Source organism: Ovis aries, chromosome 9 (assembly GCF_016772045.2).
Source record: "Ovis aries strain OAR_USU_Benz2616 breed Rambouillet chromosome 9, ARS-UI_Ramb_v3.0, whole genome shotgun sequence".
Classification (NCBI taxonomy): domain Eukaryota; kingdom Metazoa; phylum Chordata; class Mammalia; order Artiodactyla; family Bovidae; genus Ovis; species Ovis aries.
The window spans coordinates 34,138,568-34,158,483 of record NC_056062.1 but is presented as its reverse complement, the minus strand read 5'-3'; the positions used below and the strand labels follow the sequence as shown (position 1 = coordinate 34,158,483).

Genomic DNA, 19,916 nt, shown 5'->3' with positions numbered 1-19,916 from the left:
CCCCCGAAATTGGCTCATCCTGTTTTTGAATACCTGGCTCTGCACTGTATCGTGGGACCCACCCCCGCCAAGCCAACAGGGCCCAGCTCTGCTTTCATTTTTCCAGGTGTCCTACCCCAGGCTGCGACGGTTCAGGGCATGTGACCGGAAACTATGCCTCCCACCGCAGGTAGGACAGACCCCTGCCCCCAAGATGGAGATTAGAGGGGCGGCAGCATACCGTGAGATCACACACTTTTCTCTTGCTCTTTGTTGGGTCCCTGCTTCAGCCTGTCCGGCTGCCCTCGTGCCAGGAAAGGTGGTGTCAAGGTGACTCCTACAAAGGAAGAAAAAGAAGACCCTGAACTCAAGTAAGCGACCCTGCTTCAGGGCAGAAGCCTAACGAGGGTCAGCGGGCAGGACTCAGGATCCAGGCTGGGAGGTGGCACTCGTGATGCTGGGGCAGCACAGACAAGAGCGGTCAGGGGCTTCCCCCGTGCTCGCTCAGTGCTCAGATGCTGCAGAAGGAGTGTGTGTGTTGGGGGGGGGAGGGGGGTTCTTCTTTCAGTCTCTTTCAAAAGGAAGCCTCCTGGGGATGTGCCCTGGTGTCATCAACATGGTTGCACCTGCCCTGGAACTTCCATTCTGCCTAAGACACAATTTTATCTAAATTGAATTCCCTCCTCTGAGAAATATGCTTCAAGCCTTGGGTGATGGGCTTCCCAGGTAGCCCTAGTGGTAAAGAACCCACCTGCCAATGCAGGAGACTTAAGAGATGTGAGTTCCATCCCCGGGTCAGAAAGATCCCCTGGAGGAAAGCATGGCAATGCACTCCAGTATTCTCACCTGAGAATCCCATGGGCAGAGGGGCCTGGTGCACTACAGTCCATGGGGTCAGTAAGAATCAGACACGACCTAAGGGAGTTGGCACAATGACATGATAAAGTGGGATGACAGCTCTCTCCTCCAGATGATGCACGACAGTTGCTTAGCTCAGAGCCTGGGAACCATTGTCACTGCCGGGAACCATTGTCTACCTGGTTGAAGGTAGACAGCATCTACCAGACATCTGGTAAACCCTGTCATCTCCCTCAGTTGATTCCTGTATGATTTGAACTCAACATCACCGTCTCGATTTGGTCACAGCACCTCACCTGGGTTATCTCATCTCCCCCAGCATCTAGTGACTGTGCTGTGTCTCTCTAGATGCCCTGTGATTGGGTGTGATGGCCAAGGTCACATATCAGGTAAATACACATCCCACCGCACGGCGTCTGGATGTCCCCTGGCTGCCAAGAGACAGAAGGAGAACCCACTCAATGGGGCACCCCTCTCCTGGAAGCTGAACAAACAGGAACTTCCCCACTGCCCCCTGCCAGGCTGCAACGGGCTGGGCCATGTCAACAACGTGTTCGTCACCCACAGGAGGTGAGCTTTGCTGTCTGTCACGTGGTTGCTGTGATTGATTGTCACCGGCTGGGTGTGGGGGAGAGACCCCCAAGGTCAGGAATGTTCTAGCAATGAGCACCTTAGATTTCAAGCAATAAGTCTTGCCACAGAGGTATTAGACCAGTTTGAGAGATGGAAAATGTTCTTTTCTCTATTTCTGAAATCCGCTGCTCGACTTTCAGGTACTTTCAAAACTGTGCTTGTATCTTTTGTCCTAAAATGTTGCTCATGCCACTGCTTTTCGGATGGTTCTATCTTTCAAGGGTTTGTTTTACTTCTGGGTGGTGATAACGACTCTCTGATGTCATATGGTTGTGAAGCTTCACTTTACTCATTGATGTCATTCCCTTCTGCTCACGAACTGACTCCATTTCAGACCAAATGGTAGATAGTTTGCAGCTGGGAAGCTGTGACTCGTCCCCAGCAGCCAGACAGAAAAGGACACAGCCATTGATAAGTACACAGAGGGTGAGAGAGGTTTAGAAAAGCCTTTGTAGCTTCCCAAGTACTCAGCTCCTTCTTCACTCAGTGGCATGGACTTCACCCGGCCTATGGCCAGAAGCACTGATCCCAGCTCAGGTGTTGTCCTCATCCCACCTCAAGGAGAGGACCTGGAGGGTTCCTGCATGCTTCTCCAGGCACTGGGCCCTTCCCATCATGGGGCTGTGGTTCACGATGCAGATTTAAGATCTAATGAAGCACGAGGGAGTCCTGGCGCTCTGCTCATGGGCAGGATGCAAACACAGCAAAGCTGATTCCATTCCCAGGTGCATGTCTGTATGTCGGGAAATGAGGTTCTCCTCTCCGAGTCACACCTGCTTGTAGAGGAACCTGGACTCTTTATCCTTTAACATTGATTTATTATTTACTGATTTATTTGGCTGTGCTGGGTCTTAGTTGCAACATACAGGATCTTTAGTGGCGGCCTTTGGGATCTAGTTCCCTGACCAGGAATTGAGTCTGGGCCCTCTGTATTGGGAGTGTGACATCTTAGCCACTGGACCACCAGGGAAGTGCTCCTGAACTCTTCTGGTGGTTTCTTTCCTGATGGCTCTCGGATGCCTGATCACGTTCACAGCAGCACACATTGTTTTCTGCAGGGTCTGCACTGTCATCTCCCATTTAGGAAGGACAATCACAAATCAGGTGAGCCCAGTGGCACATGGGCTCCGCAGCGGCCATGCTTCCTTATCACAGAGCCTGCAATATCCATGTTGACATCAATAATGAAACGTCAATGCTGGACAGTGGCGAGCACATCCCTCAGTTAGAATTCTCTGTAAACTCCCGGGTAGTCTTACATGGTGACACCAAGGCCTGATGCGGATGCAGGGACCCTCAGGGCTGTGGATGGAGGAGGAGGAGCTGGAAGAACTGTGTCGGGAAGCTGATGTATCAGGTGTAATGGGGCAGGTGAGCGAAGGTGCCCTGCCATCCAGCTGCCGGCTCAGCCCCAGAGACGCTCCTGAACCCGGAGTCAGAGACAGACATGTGCCAGGAGGTCTGCTCCCCCGACTCTAGGCCGGGGCCCACGCACCCCCTCCACCTGCCCCCCACCCACCCCCCACCACGGTCCCCGAGGCACAGGAAACAGCGGTGGTTCCACGTGCAGGGCTGCTGATCAGTGTGGGCCTGAAGGCTCCTCAAGGACTGGAGCAGGTACTGAGTGACACAGCCCTGAGGGACATGTGTGTTGTGATTTTGTTTCCACCGAGTGAAAAAAGATGTAGCAAAATCCCATTTTTAAAGAGTCAGGTAATTACTCCTCTATAGTTGGAGTCAGTGGCCGTCTCTGGGGACCAGGAGCCAGCTCTTGCTACGGGGCTGGTGAGGCTTGAAAGCGTGTTCTGTGTTTGCAGGTAAACGCATGGTAAACCCCTCAAGGCTGTTCTTTCAAATGCAGATACGCATTGTGTGTATCTATGTACAGACCGTTTATTTCATCACGTGAAAAAGGAAATTAGGAGCTCAAAAAGTATAGGCTGCAATATTAATGCAGAGATATTATTTTATAGAAGAGAAACAATTAAGAGTTTAGACAAATGAATAATTCAGATTGCACTGCTTTTCAGTCTTGCTACTCAAAGAGCCTGAACGTCACCTGGGGAAATTCTCTTTGAGGTGGAATGCTTTTCTTTTACGCTGTATGGGGTTTCATACAAGTAATATAATAAAATACCTAGCTTATTGCCTGGCACATAAGAAGTGTTTGACACAGACTATTTCCTTTCCCTTTTGTACAGCTGTATTAATATATGTGCATATATGCAGTAATTCATTACAGTAGAAATGACTTGTGCTGGGATCACACTGCTGACCTACGATACACCTTTATCTGTCCTGTTCTCGCCCCTAACATCCTGACGTGGTTCGGTTGTCTTTCCCATCTCTGCCAAAGGCCAGCCGCTATCCAGGTTGCTCTGTCCTGGCAGAGATGCTGTCCCAACTAAGTTCCTCATACTGTTTATTCCTTTAAACCCTCACAAACCCAATGAGCTACAGGCACTATGGTTGCCTCCGTTGACAGACAAATCCTTGTGCAGGGAAGTTCAAGAATTGCCCCCATGCACAGCTCAGAGCATCAGGACACAAAGCTCCTCTCCTGAGCTAGGTACCAGCCCACCCCGGGTGTTTCCTGGCTCCTTCCAACCGCCAGGCCAACACTCCTGCAGATTCCTCTTGGGCATCCTCTAAGGCAGGGTCTGTAACTTTTCCCATTTAAGATTCAGCAAAACGGGAATAGTGCCTAGAGCAGTTACCTGTGCATGGCGTCAGTGTTGTGTTGCTGTTTTTGTTTCGTCACTAAGTCATGTCTGACTGTTTGCAACCCCGTGGACTGCCACACGCCAGACTTCCTTGTCCTTCACTATCTCCCGGAGTTTGCTCAAACTCATGTCCATTGAGTCAGTCATGCCATCCAACTGTTTCATTCTTTGCCGCCCCCTTCTCATCCTGCCTTCAATCTTTCCCAGCATCAGGATTACATGATAAGCACTTTACAACCTTGCTTTGCGTCTTCATGTTACAAACCTCCACTTTGGTTCTTTTTTTTTTTTTTTTTTAATGGATCCGCATATCTTTTTTTTTCTTTTAAATTTTAAAATCTTTAATTCTTACATGCGTTCCCAAACATGAACCCCCCTCCCACCTCCCTCCCCACAATATCTCTCTGGGTCATCCCCATGCACCAGCCCCAAGCATGCTGCACCCTACATCAGACATAGACTGGCGATTCAATTCTTACATGATAGTATACATGTTAGAATTCCCATTCTCCCAAATCATCCCACCCTCTCCCTCTCCCTCTGAGTCCAAAAGTCCGTTATACACATCTGTGTCTTTTTAATGGCAACTGAGGTGACGAATTGTGTCGTATTAAATACACAGATAAACACACACACTCATGGATGTTTGAAGCTGAAAACCGGAAGTCCTGGGACTAAACACAACTCATTTATTACTAGATGTAACTGTCATTTTATTGAAGATTATAAATATATTATACAGGGACGTCCCTCACACAAATATGTCACCTGCAATTTCATTATAACAGAGCAGACGAAGATATATATAGTTTAAAATTGCCTTCCTGTACTTTCATTGCACTGTGAATTTGGTCCAAGCCATATAAAGCACATCTTTCCTGCCTTTACAATGCATTGCCCAGACCCTGAAGGTGACGCCCGGCCAACCTCCCCTTTCCCTTAGCAGCAGAACTGAGCCTTGTGGAGGACCTGGCCTCCTGAAAAGAAAAAAGAACTTTAAAAATATTTTCAAGCCCCAGTTTTCTTAAATTTAGGATTTGTTTCATATCCTTGGAGATACAAAATACCCAGTGGCATTTTTAAAAATTTTCTTGGCCCTGCCACAAGCATGTGGGATCTTAGTTCCTCCACCAGGATGGAACCCATGCCCCTGCGTTGCAAGCTCGGACTCTTAACCCCTGGCCCACCATGGAAGCCCCCAGTGGCATTTTTAGGCCAGAATCTCGTATCTGTCGTGAACTCTACTAGATGTCAGCCCTGTGGTTGTGGGGCTTCACTGACCATCCACACAACCTCTCCTCTCAGCCCATGTTGTCTGAATAACCCAGACCTTCAAGGGGAGAGTCAGAGACTCTCTGGAGGTGTTAACATCCATCTTCTTACCAGCCTCCCGCAGGTCACTTTTAAAGTCCCATTTACCAACTAGACAGTAATCCTGTTTGTGACCCTTTTCTCAGAACACAGTAGGTGACATAAAACAAGACAGACTGGCAAAAACTTCCCAGAAAAAGAAAGAAAGATAATGCAGCTTATAGAGGCTACTCTTTTTTTTTTTTTTTCGCATCTTCTTTCTTTTTTTTTATTGGAAGATAATTGCTTTATAATATTGTGCCAGTTGAGGCCACTGTTTACGTGAGCAGTTTCCAAAACAGAATATCATGGTCACAGTTCAGTTTCTGCTTTTCCATTATTTTATTTTGCTGTGTAAAATATTTCATAATTTATCAAGTCTTGGAAAACCACACAGCCTTCCTTTTACATGTAGTATTACATATCTAGTATTGTTTTATTTCATATCATCTTAATATAGAATAATTTTAAATTCTTCAAAAAATGCATGCACTCTACAGGCGTTTACTAAGGGTTTTGCTTCAGAAATACCCTCTTTCATTCTACCAAATGTCCTAATCTTTGGATGGAAAATGATTGTCTCATGAATAATTAGTAACCAAATTTCTGTGGGAAAAAATATTTTCAATGGTTGATTATTATAATTTTTTAATTTTATTTCAAAATTGTTGATCCAAAAATATAACAAATGACAAAAAATTAGTGGCTGCTTAGAACAAAAAATCATCTCATCATGTCCAACAGAAAACATGTTTTGTTCAATGTTGTCATTATCATTTTGGTGCAATTTAAATAAAACAGATGAAAGAAGCAGGCCTGAATGGAACAGCTTTGTAGGAAAGATATATAAACAGTCTACAAGACAGTGCACTGTGAGCAATGAGGGCTCCTAAATGTACCGGCAGCCCCTCCTTTTATTTTCCTGTCACATACCTGGCTCAGTGGTAAAGAACCTGCCTGCCAAGGCAGGAGACGTGGATTTGATCCCTGGGTTGGGAAGATCTCCTGGAGAAGGGAACAGCTATCCACTCCAATACTTTTGCCTGGAGAATCCCATGGACAGAGGAGCCGGGCGGGCTACAGTCCACATGGTTGAAAAGAGTTGGACACGACTGAGCAACTAAACAACAACAAAGAGATTTTTTAATAAAAAATGATGTTTTAAAAAGTTACAGAATAGCTGCTTCACTTTTCTGTACAGCAGAAAATAATACAGAATGTAAAACAGCTATACTCCAACAAAACAATTTTTTTTAAGAAAAATTAAAGAGTAAATTTGAAACTTTCACTTACTCAAACTGAATTTGCCATCATGGGGTAGAATAATTATTTTGAGCCTGTATTATTTTGAGTCATTCTGTAAAGATCTGATGAAAGTGTGTATAGAGACAGAAAGAACTAGATTTATTATCCATGGCATTTTGACTGATTTGGAGCAAATCTTATTCAAACTATATAGGTACAATTTTACAGAAAATAAAGTAATCACTGCTAAAAGAAAAAAATGACACAAAAATACAAAATAGTGATGCTTTTGAAAAATTAATTAAATGATAATGATCTACAGTAGCTATTTGTATTTTGATTTAAGAAAAAATACGAAACATTTACATTATTCGTGTGCTTCCCTGGTAACTCAGCTGGTAAAGAATTCGCCTGCAAAGCAGGAGACCCCAGCTCGATTCCTAGGTCAGGAAGATCTGCCTGAGAAGGGATGGGCTACCCACTCCAGTACTCTTGGGCTTCCCTTATGACTCAGCTGGTAAAGAATCCGCTTGCAAAGCGGGAGACCTGGGTTCGATCACTGGGTTGGGAAGATCTCCTGGAGAAGCAAACAGCTACGCTTTTCCATATTCTGGCCTGGAGAATTCCACAGACTGTGTAGTCCATGGGGTCTCAAAGAGTTGAACATGGACTGAGTGACTTTCACTGCTTTTGTTTTAGGAGATATTGTTACTTTCTGCACAGAGACTGCAGATTATAATGTAATGTGTAGGCAGGCAAAGACTTAAAGAGTATGTAGTGAATACAAAATTTTAATTTTTCTAAGAAATAGTACAGGTTTCACCCACTGGTGTAATTTTCACTTTCGCAGCTTGTCTGGATGTCCTCTCAATGCACAAGCCATCAAGAAGGGCAAGGTCTCTGAAGAACTAATGACCATCAAGGTCAAAGCATCTGGAGGTAGGAGGACAGGGCGGGGCCATGACCCCAAAGGGTTGGCCCCCCAAGGGGCCCACATCCAAACCCTGCTCCATGCTGGAAGTGATATTTGAAGAGGCAAGAAAGACACTTTCCTGAAATTTGAACTAAGCTGTAACTTTCTCTAAAAAACAATGTCTTGGTGTTTTTCCTATTTTTTAATAAGGATCTCCAACAGAGAAAATCAGGCAATGATGCTGGAAGAATTAGGGTACACTGCTTGAACTTTTGTCCTTCAATCTTAAAATGACAGTTTTTGTACAAGCCTGAATGTGTGTGTGTTCCTGGTGTGAGCCCTCTATGAAATTTCAAGGTCTGGGCACCCATGTTTGAATCCTTCTTTACCTTTTGTCCTACACCCAGAATATTTTTATGATGAATCCAGATGGTTTAATTCAGCATCTCTGTCTCTATTTCCTTGCATGTTCTCCCAGGGTCGACCCCCGACACAGTGGCTAAGCCATCCTCCCTACTGGAATCTTCTCATGTCCCTCTGATTTCTGAGTACTTTTCTTGAGTTCTCATCAGCGTTTTCTCAGGCATGTGTTCTTCTCTTACAAGATCATCCTAACGCATCTGGGGAACAGAGGCGAAATCATTACTTGCTTTATCGATTTTAGTCAATGACATCTTTGGCACTCAGTTCTACATGAGTCTGAAAGCATTGCTCCATCTTTTAAATCCATGCGCGACTCTTAGAAACAGTGGCTTGTTTCCGGTTGTGCTTCCATGCACAATATGACTCGTGCAGCTTGCATGTCCTCCTGTTGTAGGTGTGTAAACATTTGCCCCTAGGAGTAAAGTTGCTGGGCCGTGGAGCCTGCGAGGCCCAGCTTCAGTAGGTGGTGCACTGCTGTTCAAGAGCCCTGACCCAGGAAGATACCAGAGCCTGTACCTCTGCACACAAGCTGCCAATTCCCACCCAGCCTGCTTCCAGGCATTGATCTTACTAAATCTAAACGCTGGTGATCACATTTATCCTGCTGAATTGTCATCTTCTGGTTTAGAGTCATCATTCTGGACTGTTGAGATGACCTTAAATTCTGCTTCTATCAGCCACTATTCCTAACTTTTAAAATCTTTAAAATGCACTCATACTCCTATAAAAGAATGATGGGAAGATAACCCCGTTCATTGAGAACTTGTTGTCTGTTCAGCACTTTATGTTTTTTTGTGTTAATTCTCGCAGCATTTTATTGAAGCACGAGGAGGTGAAGTGACTCAACTTCAACAACAAGAGTCAGGCAGTGTTCAGACTCCAAAGCTACACTGCCCCCAGACCACATTTGCTTCTGATTAAAGTCCACAAAGAAGTCAAGCTGTGGGTCCCTGGGCTTGAACCCATCTGCCAGGACTGCCCCCCAGCCCGCCTCTAATAGTGGCTCAGAAGGTCCCTACATTTGGTCACTAATCAGCACAGTCCAGGTGCTCCTGTCCTGGTAACACTGTGCACAACGGACTCACAGGCCTTGGATCTCAGGTCAGCCCTGCCCCTTCCCTTGGCCCCAGCCAGGTGATGTGGTCATGTCGGTGGTCAGTGAGCCTCCTTTAGCCCCTGTGAGGCTCTGGCCTTCATGGGGGAAGGGATGATGACACCTGCCCCACAGGGTCCAGCCAAGTTCCAATGAGACCTTACTTGTGAACCCATCTGCCAGCAGACCTGGAACACAGCAGAGCTACATTGAATCCTGGGGCAGTTCTTACCAAGGGAGTCCATCCTGCAACTCTTTGAACCCACTTTCTTAGAATCTTGGACATGGATTTGGGTAAAAATTCAACATTTCAAGTTAAAGTCTGACTTTAACTTGTCGTTGTTCATTCGCCAAGTCGTGTCCAACTCTTCACAACCCCATGGACTACAGCACACCAGGCTTCCCTGTCCCCCACCATCTCCCGGAGTTTGCCCAAGTTCGTGTCCGTTGCATTGGTGATGCCATCCAACCATCTCATCCTCTGTCACCCTCTCCTTTTGCCTTCAGTCTTTCCCAGCATCAGGGTCTTTTCCAACGAGTTGGCTCTTCACATCAGGTGGCCAAAGTATTGAAGCTTCAGCTTCAACATCAGTCCTTTCAATGAGTATTCAGGGTTGACTTCCTTTAAAATTGACTGGTTGGATCTCCTTGCAGTCCAAGGGACTCTCAAGAGTCTTTTCTAGCACCACAGTTCAAAAGCATCAATTCTTTGGCGCTCTGCCTTCTTTACGGTCCAGCTCTCACTTACCAAACCACAAATTAAACATAAATGGACTCAAATTTGTCAGTCTTCTTTTTTCACTTGGAATTGAAAAAAATCTGACTTTTTACAGGTATAGAGAGTGATGAAGAAATTAGGCATTTGGATGAAGAAATAAAGGAACTCAACGAGTCCAACCTTAAAATTGAAGCCGATATGATGAAACTCCAGACACAGGTAAAAAGAAAGAATGAGGGAAGGAGGTAAGGATGGGACAAGACCCACCTGGTGCCCTGTCCTTCTGGAATCTGCTTCCACGTTCCCAAGTTTTCTCCCTTTCAGATTACATCCATGGAGAGCAACTTAAAGACCATCGAGGAGGAGAACAAGCTGATAGAACAGAACAATGAGAGCCTGCTGAAGGAGCTGGCGGGGCTCAGCCAGGCCCTCATCTCCAGCCTTGCTGACATCCAGCTCCCACAGATGGTCAGTCTGAGGCCACAGCTCCCTCCCCGTGCCCCCAGGCTCCCTCGCAGGGCTGGAGCAGAAGGGTGGCTTGGGCAGGGGGAACCTGCTGGTTGCTCAGTCCTTCACTCATGTGCAGTTTCCACATGTCCAGGGGCTGTTCGGTTTGAGCCATCAGGTCAGGGAGAGGAGGTGCCCCAGCACACAGAGAGCAGGAGATGAACAAACCTGACTATGGATCCAATCATCACCTGGAAGGACAGAGAAAGGGGGGAAGGAGCCTGCTTCTGACTCTTGGAATGGGGATGTGGACAAAGGAGTCTGAGGATGAAAGAGGACAATTCTCACCAGACAGCTGCCCCCCCACCCCCACATCCCTTTGGTCCCAGCTCAGGGCAGTCTGGGGAAGCTTCTGGCACAAGCAGGGCCTCCCCTCCCCTGCCCGGCCTGCACCCCCTTCTGCAGACAAGGTCTCTGTGCTGAGCTCATGCACACATGAGCTGAGGCTGAGACCCCTCCCTCCTCAGGAGAAGGGGTGCAGAAGGGGTTCAGAAGGGGTGCAGCTGGGAGGGACCTGACCCAGTAGCCAGACCTCCACCCTGTGTGGCTCTAAGCTTTTCCCAAAGTATGGACAGTCGGTCGGCCTTCCCAGATGGCGCTAGTGGTAAAGAACACGCCTGCCAATGCAGGAGACATAAGAGATGTGGGTTCAACCCCTGGGTTGGGAAGATCCCCTGGAGCAGGGAATGGCAGTCCATTCCACTATTCTTGCCTGGAGAATCCCATGGACAAAGGAGCCTGGTGGGCTACAGTCCATGGGATCTCAAACAGTGGGACACAACTGAAGGGACTTGGCACACAGGCACAGATAAGTGGTCACACTCCCCCCACTAGCTGAGTGAAGAGTAAGCAGACCAGCCCACCACACACTCACTCCTGACTCCCCCTGAACTCCAACTGCCACACGGGTCCCCTCACCCCTCCCTAGGCTCCAGGGTCAGAATACCACACCCCCTTTCCCTGCTCCCCCTTTCCTGGCAGCCCAGGTCACGTGACTGGAGCCCTGTATTCTGTCCTCCTTCAGGGGCCCATCAGCGAGCAGAATTTCGAGGCATATGTCAACACGCTCACAGACATGTACAGCAACCTGGAGCGGGACTACTCGCCGGAATGCAAAGCTCTCCTGGAGAGCATCAAGCAGGCGGTCAAGGGCATCCACGTGTAGACCGTAGTGCCCCAGCCCTGGGGAGCCCTGCCAGCCTCACAGACGCACCTGGAGGGGCTCCAGGCCACCCGGGCAGGCAGTGGCCACACTGCATTTACAATTGCAACATTGCACTAATTTCCCCCCCACCCGCCCCCCCCCCCAGCTGACGTGAAAAGGAAAGAAAAACTATGATAGACTCTTTGGATGAAAAAGCAATGCAGTCAAATATTAGATCTTATTTATTTTCATATGTTTTCCTTTTATTCCTTCATTGCACTCTTTTGGGTTTTTTTTTTGTACAGTATATGTAAAATAAATGTGACATTTTTATATTTTATTTATTTCTAATCAAAGAGTTTTTTATCTTTTAACTGCATTTTGAAGTCTGCCATATTTTTACAAGTGTGTTTATTAATTTATTTTCCAATAGAATTTAAATATTAGAAATGCTATTCTCAAATTACATATCTGGCTGGGTTTAAAGAAGACAAAAAACATATGAAGGAAAACCCTTGTCTAAGGACTGCACTGTGGTCCAGTTTAATTTTTATTGCACACTCTACCCCCCACCCCCAACCCCTTTCACGAGCTTTGTGTTTATGAACGGGCTTGGGTGAAATGCGTGGAGGGACACAGATAAAAGGCACTCACTCACAGGATGTGTGCCCTACAGAAGCACAGTTGACTGAAAACCAGCCTGTTTCAAATTTGTTAGCAATAATTAAATAGAGCAATCAGCAAAGTATTCGACTTGGCTGTCCGGTTTCAGTTCATATGAATCATTTATTTGAAATTATTTCAAGAAACAAGCTTTTTAGCGATGCAGGTTTGTCTATTTGTTTTCAGGTTATACCAGATAGTTGGCAGCTCTTACCCCAAGATGAGAAATAAGACTCGATGTAACTGGCCAGGCTTTCCTGCCACTTGTTGGTACAATACACGAGGGACACTGTTGTAGATTTGTACTTAGCAAATGTAAACGCACCCAAATGGAAAACTGTGTAGATACCATATCCCCTGAAATAGCATTTATCTTACTGGGTTGACTGGAAAGGAATGGAAAATACAGTCACACAAGCACCAACGGCACCCGGATCTGAGTCATTGCTTTAAACACTGGCAACATTGTCTCAGCCCCCTGAGGCAAACAGACAGCTTTCAATTTGACAAAAGTCTTTCTGCAGACAGAGGAGTGCTGCAAAGTACACACACTCACACCCACGGGCACACAGACACGCTCACCGACACGAGATTGAGCCCGTGATCTCACGTTTCTGGATGGATCAGAGGTTAGTAGTTGCTATAGGAAAGGCAATGTCTATTTCAGGGATTGTAAAGTAGTTAAGCATTGTTTCAAAAGTTTTTTTATATTTATTTTTTTTAAGAGAAAGGTATAGACAACCAGCTAAACTGCCTTTTCGCTGTGCACACACCCCGGGTGTGCGACGTGCCTCCGTGTAAATGGGCTTGATTTCAGTGCTGTAACAAAGTGTTTATTTTTCTTAGCAACATGGATGTGTATGTGGACCGGATGCCGTGGCGCTCGCAGGCTTGCTGTTTCCCACTGTTGTCACTGTTGCTGCACCAGCTGAAGCGCCATGCGCGGTGATTCCCCCCACCTTGACGCTAGTCATTGTTCTGTATTAAGTGGGGCTTATCTTTGGTTTGGCGTTCACTGAAATCCTTGACTCTTAGTCTAGTGAAAATGAGATGTCTGTTCTTAGGTAGGAGCGGTGGGTATTTAAAAATCAACTCTAAGAAAAAAGAGCTAACGTGTGTGCTGTCTATTATAAACAGGACACCAAACGAAATTTTCTATTAAAGTTATGTATTTACAAACATTTTGCTATACAGTCCTCGATAGATGCATACAAATGAGTTCACTTATTACAAAGACAAAGGTTTAATTTGCTAAATATTTTAACGAGTTTGTTATATATTTTATTTAATTTAAAAGAAATCTCTTACCAACCTATGTATTTATTACCATAATTTACTGCAATTCAGGTTCGTTGATTTGTGTTCGCGTAGTTTGAACGGGATGGTTCTGTGAAGGATGTTTGTTTTTATTTGCTGCCTTTGTACTTGGTCTGTTTTGTAACGTGCACTGAATTTTTGTTTCTTTCCATAATGTTAACAGTCGATACTGTAAATTGGGTCTTTTGTAAACAAACAAACAAAAAAAGGCAATGATGTATGCATTTTTTTAATTTGAAGTAGTTTGTATACCGTTTCTTCAAACAATTAATATTTCTTACATCAAAGCAACAGATTGTGTTCAGTGCTGTACATTTGGTGTGTGGTAGGAAATAAAAATGGAAAAGAGTTTCACTGTGGTCTTTCTCGAGCTGCTATATAGAGATGCTTGTGGCCAGCCCATGATAAACACTGTCCCCCATGCCCCAGGAGCTCAGTGAGAGGGAAAGGGGAGGGCACCCCTGAACCTCTGAGTCACTCTGATTCTTTGAGGTCCATCAGCCAGTCTGCTTGGATTGTTTTCTCACCCCAAGTGGAGAGGACTTTTTGCCAGCTGCTACGCCATCCCAGCCTGAGTTCCAGTAAAGGCACACACAGAAGGGCGGCTGCCTCCGATGTCAGGAAACCTTTGCTGGAAATTCACCTGCCTCTGGTGAGCAGTAACAGAGGCCCCACCCTCCTCATGCTTTGAGGAGTATCTCTCTGTATTCCTACAAGCCAGCTGAACTCAGATTAAAGGAAAATTGTTAATTCTTCACAGGACCTCTTTGTCTTACCTGTTTTTCCTATCTTATTTCAAACAGCTTAATTTAATTTTACAGTTTCTTGCTCACTTTTACACATCTCTAGGTTGGTTGCCATTCATACTCAATATAGTTTTGTTTTTTTTTCAAACCATGTCATCCTTGTTTTAAAGCAAACTTGACTGAAGGGGAGTCTGGGTCCACAGAGAAAAGACCGATACCTGAATAGACCTTTGCATTATAGGGGTTGGCACACAACAGTTGAATATATATTTAGCTTGGTTTTTTAATATATATATTAAAACATGTTCTTATTTATTTGGCTGCATCAGGTCTTAGAGCAAGTGGAGAACTTCACTGTATCACTCGGGTTCTGTCGTTGTGGCCTCTGAACTCACTAGTTGCAGCTCCCAGACTCCAGGCGTGCTGGCTCAGTTGTGGTGTTCAGGCTTAGTTGCTCCGAGGCATGAGAGATCTTTCTGGTCCAGACATTGAACATGTGTCCCCTGCTTTGAGACGCTGATTTTTTTCCCACTGGACCATCAGGGAAGTCCCTGTAGCTTGCTTGGAATCACCAGCTGATGTATTTACGATGCACCTACGATGCACATGTGATCCATCCTGTAAAGGGATCACAAGCCGCAAATCTGCTCCGTGGTTCTTAGCGCACTCTTTGCAGAGCACGGGCGTCTTGCCCTCTGTGGAGCGTTACATCCGCAAGCTCCATACACATCCCAGGCAGTAGATGTGGGAGAAGAGGAGAAACTAGACAGGATGGAGAGTCAGAGATGCTCAGATGACAGGTGTTTTATCAGAAGACGTGTGCGCCAGGCCCACTCCCAGGGAGTTCAGCCTAGCGGGGGACAAGGAAGTGAGTGACAGGAACACAGCCTCCTGTGGACACAGTGAGCAGGGTGCCATCCTGACTCCGATTCCCTGGAAAGAAGTGTTGATTACAGACAAGCTGGCAAGTTGGAAGAAAAACATTGCAGGCAGTGTGGAGAAGCATCTACAGAAGATGACAATGAGACGGCCATCCACCAAGCAGGTGTTTGAAATACCCAAAAATTAGTGAGAAGTGAGGCCATAAGAAGCAACAAACCCAGATAAGTGGGAGAGGGGGTCATTTTATAAACATCTGTGCTAAAGAATTATAATTTCCACACACAGACTCCAGAATACCAAGGAAAGATCTAAAACCAAAGAAGGATCAAATCTCCATTAAAGATAATTTGTTCCATCCATTCAAACAGTTACACCAGGCTCCTCTGTCCATGGGATTCTCCAGGCGAGAATACTGGAGTGGGTTGCCATTTCCTTCTCCAGGGGATCTTCCCAGCCCATGAATTGAACCCCGGGTCTCCTGCATTGCAGGCAGATTCTTTACTGTCAGAGCCACCAGGGAAGCGCTACAATTTCTTACCTGAAGGCAACACAGTTGTGTTCAGTGCTGTACCTCTGATATTTGGTAGGAAATAAAAACTGACGATGAGTTTTGCTGTGGTTGTTTTCAGGTGAAAATCTTGTCACCAGCCCGTGAAAAGTCCTGGAGCCTTTAGGCAGAGAAGTAAAATTCTTCCACTGTAACTACATTCTGAGCAAAAAGAAGAGGGTAAATGAGTCTTTGATCTGGCTCCCTAGAAAATGTTTTAAAACTGACATCATGATACATAAATATTTTACTAATCTTCTTAAAACTCGTGTTTTCTATGTCTCTTTCCACACATCACATCCATTTTATTGTGGTCTGGGAGCAATACCCTGCTATTTCCTGTCATAATTCAGCAGCTGATTATCATACAAGCAGATTTAATTGGTTAATCACTGTTGACACTGTCAGACCCCATCACTGATGCCCATATAGTCTTGTCCTGAAATCCTCAAGCACATTTATGGAGCAAACATCCCAAGGCCCAAAAACACTGATGAGGAAACTGTTGCTCAGGAAAGTGGGTAAGTTGTCCAAGACCAGAAAACCAGGATTGGACCACCTTCCACTGGTTTTAATATCTCAGCCATGGGGCGCTATCTACTCACCTGTTAGCTGTTGTCTCAACTGGAAGAAAGAAAACAAGAATTAGTCAAGATTAGGACATCTGTTGGTATTCACTCATTTCTTTCAGGTCTAAAACTAAGAATGGGATTTTAGGGCCAGCTCTAATAAATACTACTATGTGCTTTTCCAAAGTTGAATGTTTTAAAAATAAGATTTGTTGGGTCCTGACAACATGTGTGCTAAGTTGCTTCAGTCATATCTGACTCTTTCCAATCTTATGGACTGCAGCAAGCCAGGCTCCTCTATCCATATGATTCTCCAGGCAAGAACACTGCAGTGGGTGCCATTTCCTTCTCCATGGGATTGTCCCAACCCAGGATCAAACTGGCATCTCTTAATATCTCCTGCATTGGGAGGGGGATGGATTCTTTACCACTAGCACCACATGGGAAGCCTGGATATGGGCTGCTGCTGCTGCTGCTGCTGCGTCGCTTCAGTCGTGTCGGACCCTGTGCGACCCCATAGACGGCAGCCCACCAGGCTCCCCCATCCCTGGGATTCTCCAGGCAAGAACACTGGAGTGGGTGGACTATCCCTAAATCCTGATGGGACAACAGCGCCTCCTGGTGTCCTGAGGTCCTGAGTTCATCCTCTCAGCTTCCTAGACGCAACAAGTGGAAAGGTTTCCGTCAGCATTACAGGACTTGGAGAGTCAATAATTTGCCTCACATGCCAGAGACAAGTCCACAGTCAGGGTTCAACCCAGTTCTGACCCCCAGGGAAGCCCCTGTCCCTCCTGTAGGCCAACCCCCGACTTCCCAGCCGACGTCCCAGCAGCCTGAGGGGAGAAGGGGGCAGTGTCACCACCAATCTGGATAAAGTTGTTCAAAGAAGTATCATTTTTGCATCTCAGCCACACCCCTGTGATGTGTTTTTCTTGTACAGACCCATCATGCAAATCTGACACCCTAATCATTAACTTGACAAATTGGGATTGAAAATCTTCATATGGATTATAAGTAAGTAAGTAAAGTCGCTCAGTTGTGTCCGACTCTTTGCGACCCCATGGACCATAGCCTACCAGGTTCCTCTGTCCACAGGATTTTCCAGGCAAGAATACTGGAATGAGTTGCCATTTCCTTCTCCATATGGATTCCTTCCCTCAAATAAGGAAAATATAAATGACTTATATTTGCTGTTGTTAAGGCAGAACAACATAATTATTGAGTTGGGTTCAAAGCTGCCTTGTGTAGGATTGACAGCTTCACGTTGGCCTCCAATGAGTAAAGGACACTTTGTGCCGACCTTTTCCAGTGATTGAATATGTAGAAACATAAAGAGAAGACATTTCCCTGCTCTAAGAAACATCTGCTGTTTCAGAGTTTTCCACTCAAATATGTATTATCATATATAAATGCAGCTATTTTCCTTCTGTGACCGATTACCTTATTCTGTCTGGAATGAAATCTGGAACTGAGTGTACGAGGAGATAGTTTAGATGTTTGGAAGGAAGAATGGCACTTTAATGGACAGACATTAACAGTGCTTGTGAAGAATCAAACATCTATCCATTGGAAATCACCATGAACATTTCTTGCCAAGAAATAAGGCCCGAGGGGCCTTCCCTGCTGGTTCTGTGATTGGGAATCTACCTGCCAATTCAAGGGATTCATGTTCAGTCCCTCATCTGGGAAGATCCCACATGCCAGGGGGCAACTCCACCCGTTTGCCACATCTATGGGGCCCGTGCACCCTGGAGCCCATGCTCCGCAGCGGGAAGCCCCTACGGGGAGAAGTCCACGCACCACAACTAGAGAGTAGCCCCTGCTCACCTCAACCAAAGAAAGCTGCAAGCAACAAGCAACAACAAAGACCCAGGGCAACAAGAAAATAAACAAACAAATAACACCCTCGGACCAGAGAGGAGGAAGCCTCCACCACCAGTGCTGGCCACGCCGTGCTCTGATGCACCCAGACCACCAGTGTCTCCCTGACTCTAGGAAATCCTTGTCCAGGAAGAAAGTGTTTTAGCATCTTCAGTATTTGTCAGCAGCTTCTCAGCTATACACATATCGCATCGGGAAGGCCTTGGCATGCTCTCGTTGGAAACTCTCCTTCTCAGAACAACTGACACCCCAGAATGACCGTTCACACTTGAAGATGCCCTCTGTCTCCCCTGATTCACTGGGAGCATCTTTCCCAAACCCACAAAGGCCCTGTGAAGCCACAGAAATAAATGAAAACAAATATTTTAACAAAAAAATTAATGAAGAGTGAATGCAAATTCCTTATGGACAACATGTGTGCATGCTAAGTCGATTCAGTCGTATCTGACTCTGTGCAACACCATGGACTGTAGCCCACTAGGCTCCTCTGTCAGTGGAATTATCAGGCAAAACTACTGGAGCAGGTAGCCATTTCCTTCTTCATGGGGTCTTCCCGACTCAGGAACTGAACCCTGGTCTCCAGTGTCTCCAGCACTGGCAGGCGGATTCTTTATCACTGAGCCACCGGGGAACATGCGGAAGCCAATTCTCTGTCCTGGACAAGCAGAGTTTGACTGGTTCCCACGAATACTGCCAAATGCCCAGGACAACTTAAAAAAGTGTGTGTGCATGCGTGCACACACACGTGTCTGTTTTAACATTTATTCAGTGCTGAACATTCACCAGGGGTTTCCCAGGGGCTTTGCATACGTGATTTAACTCTGACTATAATTGTAAGAGCTATGAATGATTCCAATCATTGCACACTCTGAAGAGGAGTCACCCAGGGCCTGAGTCACGGGAGCTCAGCTGAGGCCGGCTGTCCATGGGCCCCTTCCCGGCCTGGAGACTGCTTATCCACACTGCCCTCACCCACCTGGCCCTCTTGTCCCCCTCCTGTTCCCTGTGCAGGAGCAGCCGGCTCAAGTCCTGGCTAGTGCCACGGGGTGACACGGGAACACGCTGCACGTAACAGCTTGAGTAAAATAGTTTTAAAATCAGTTTTCATTTTGTTACACTTATTTTTTTAATGTAACTGCTAGAAAATGTGAAGTCTGCGAGTGGCTCTCATTGCCTCTCTCCTGGACATCATCATCAGACCATCTCTTCTGTGAGGAGCCAGAACACTCTTCAAGCAGAAAGCCCATGAGTGTGTTTCTGCAGCTGAGAAGTTGCAGTGCTTTTTCCGTCCCTTTTCGGTTTTTTTTGAGGGAGAAATTGCCAAATTATGAAAACATCCGAGACCTATTATAAATTTTATGTGTTCAGGCAAGAAAGCAAAGCAGCTAATCACACCATTAAATCTATAAATGTATTGAATGTGTTCACACAACCTGAAAATTTACTCATTTCTGCTTTCTTTTTCTTAACAATTACCAATCTACACAACCAAATTCTGTTTTAAAAGATCACTATAGACCTTGAAATAATTTTTTGAGTACATATCTGCCTACAAGGCTGAACTGGAAGCTTAGGGAACCAGTTTGAAACTAGAGAACCAAAAAAAAAAAAAAATTCCAGTGGACTTCTTTTCCTTTAAGCAACAGTGACAATTTGTGGGGGAGCAATTTGAATTTATTTTTTAAATGTTTATCTTTAATTGGAGGATAATTGCTTTATAAAGTT

General features: G+C 45.8%; 1 protein-coding gene across 13 annotated transcripts in view; it reads left to right on the top strand.

Annotated features, from left to right (window-relative positions):
* The window catches only part of ST18 (ST18 C2H2C-type zinc finger transcription factor), a 262,346-nt gene extending 248,426 nt beyond the window's left edge, over nucleotides 1–13,920 (top strand). For 12 of the 13 annotated variants that reach the window (XM_060393402.1, XM_060393403.1, XM_042254200.2 and 9 more), the window contains 7 exons: nucleotides 107–169; nucleotides 270–350; nucleotides 1,186–1,407; nucleotides 7,639–7,727; nucleotides 10,051–10,154; nucleotides 10,260–10,403; nucleotides 11,467–13,920. In XM_060393402.1, the coding sequence (XP_060249385.1) occupies nucleotides 107–169; nucleotides 270–350; nucleotides 1,186–1,407; nucleotides 7,639–7,727; nucleotides 10,051–10,154; nucleotides 10,260–10,403; nucleotides 11,467–11,607 (844 nt within the window). In that variant the 3' untranslated portion in view covers nucleotides 11,608–13,920. The remainder of the gene's footprint in view (nucleotides 1–106; nucleotides 170–269; nucleotides 351–1,185; nucleotides 1,408–7,638; nucleotides 7,728–10,050; nucleotides 10,155–10,259; nucleotides 10,404–11,466) is intronic. The other variant, XR_006060829.2, reaches the window with a different exon arrangement.
* Nucleotides 13,921–19,916: the final 5,996 nt, after the last annotated feature.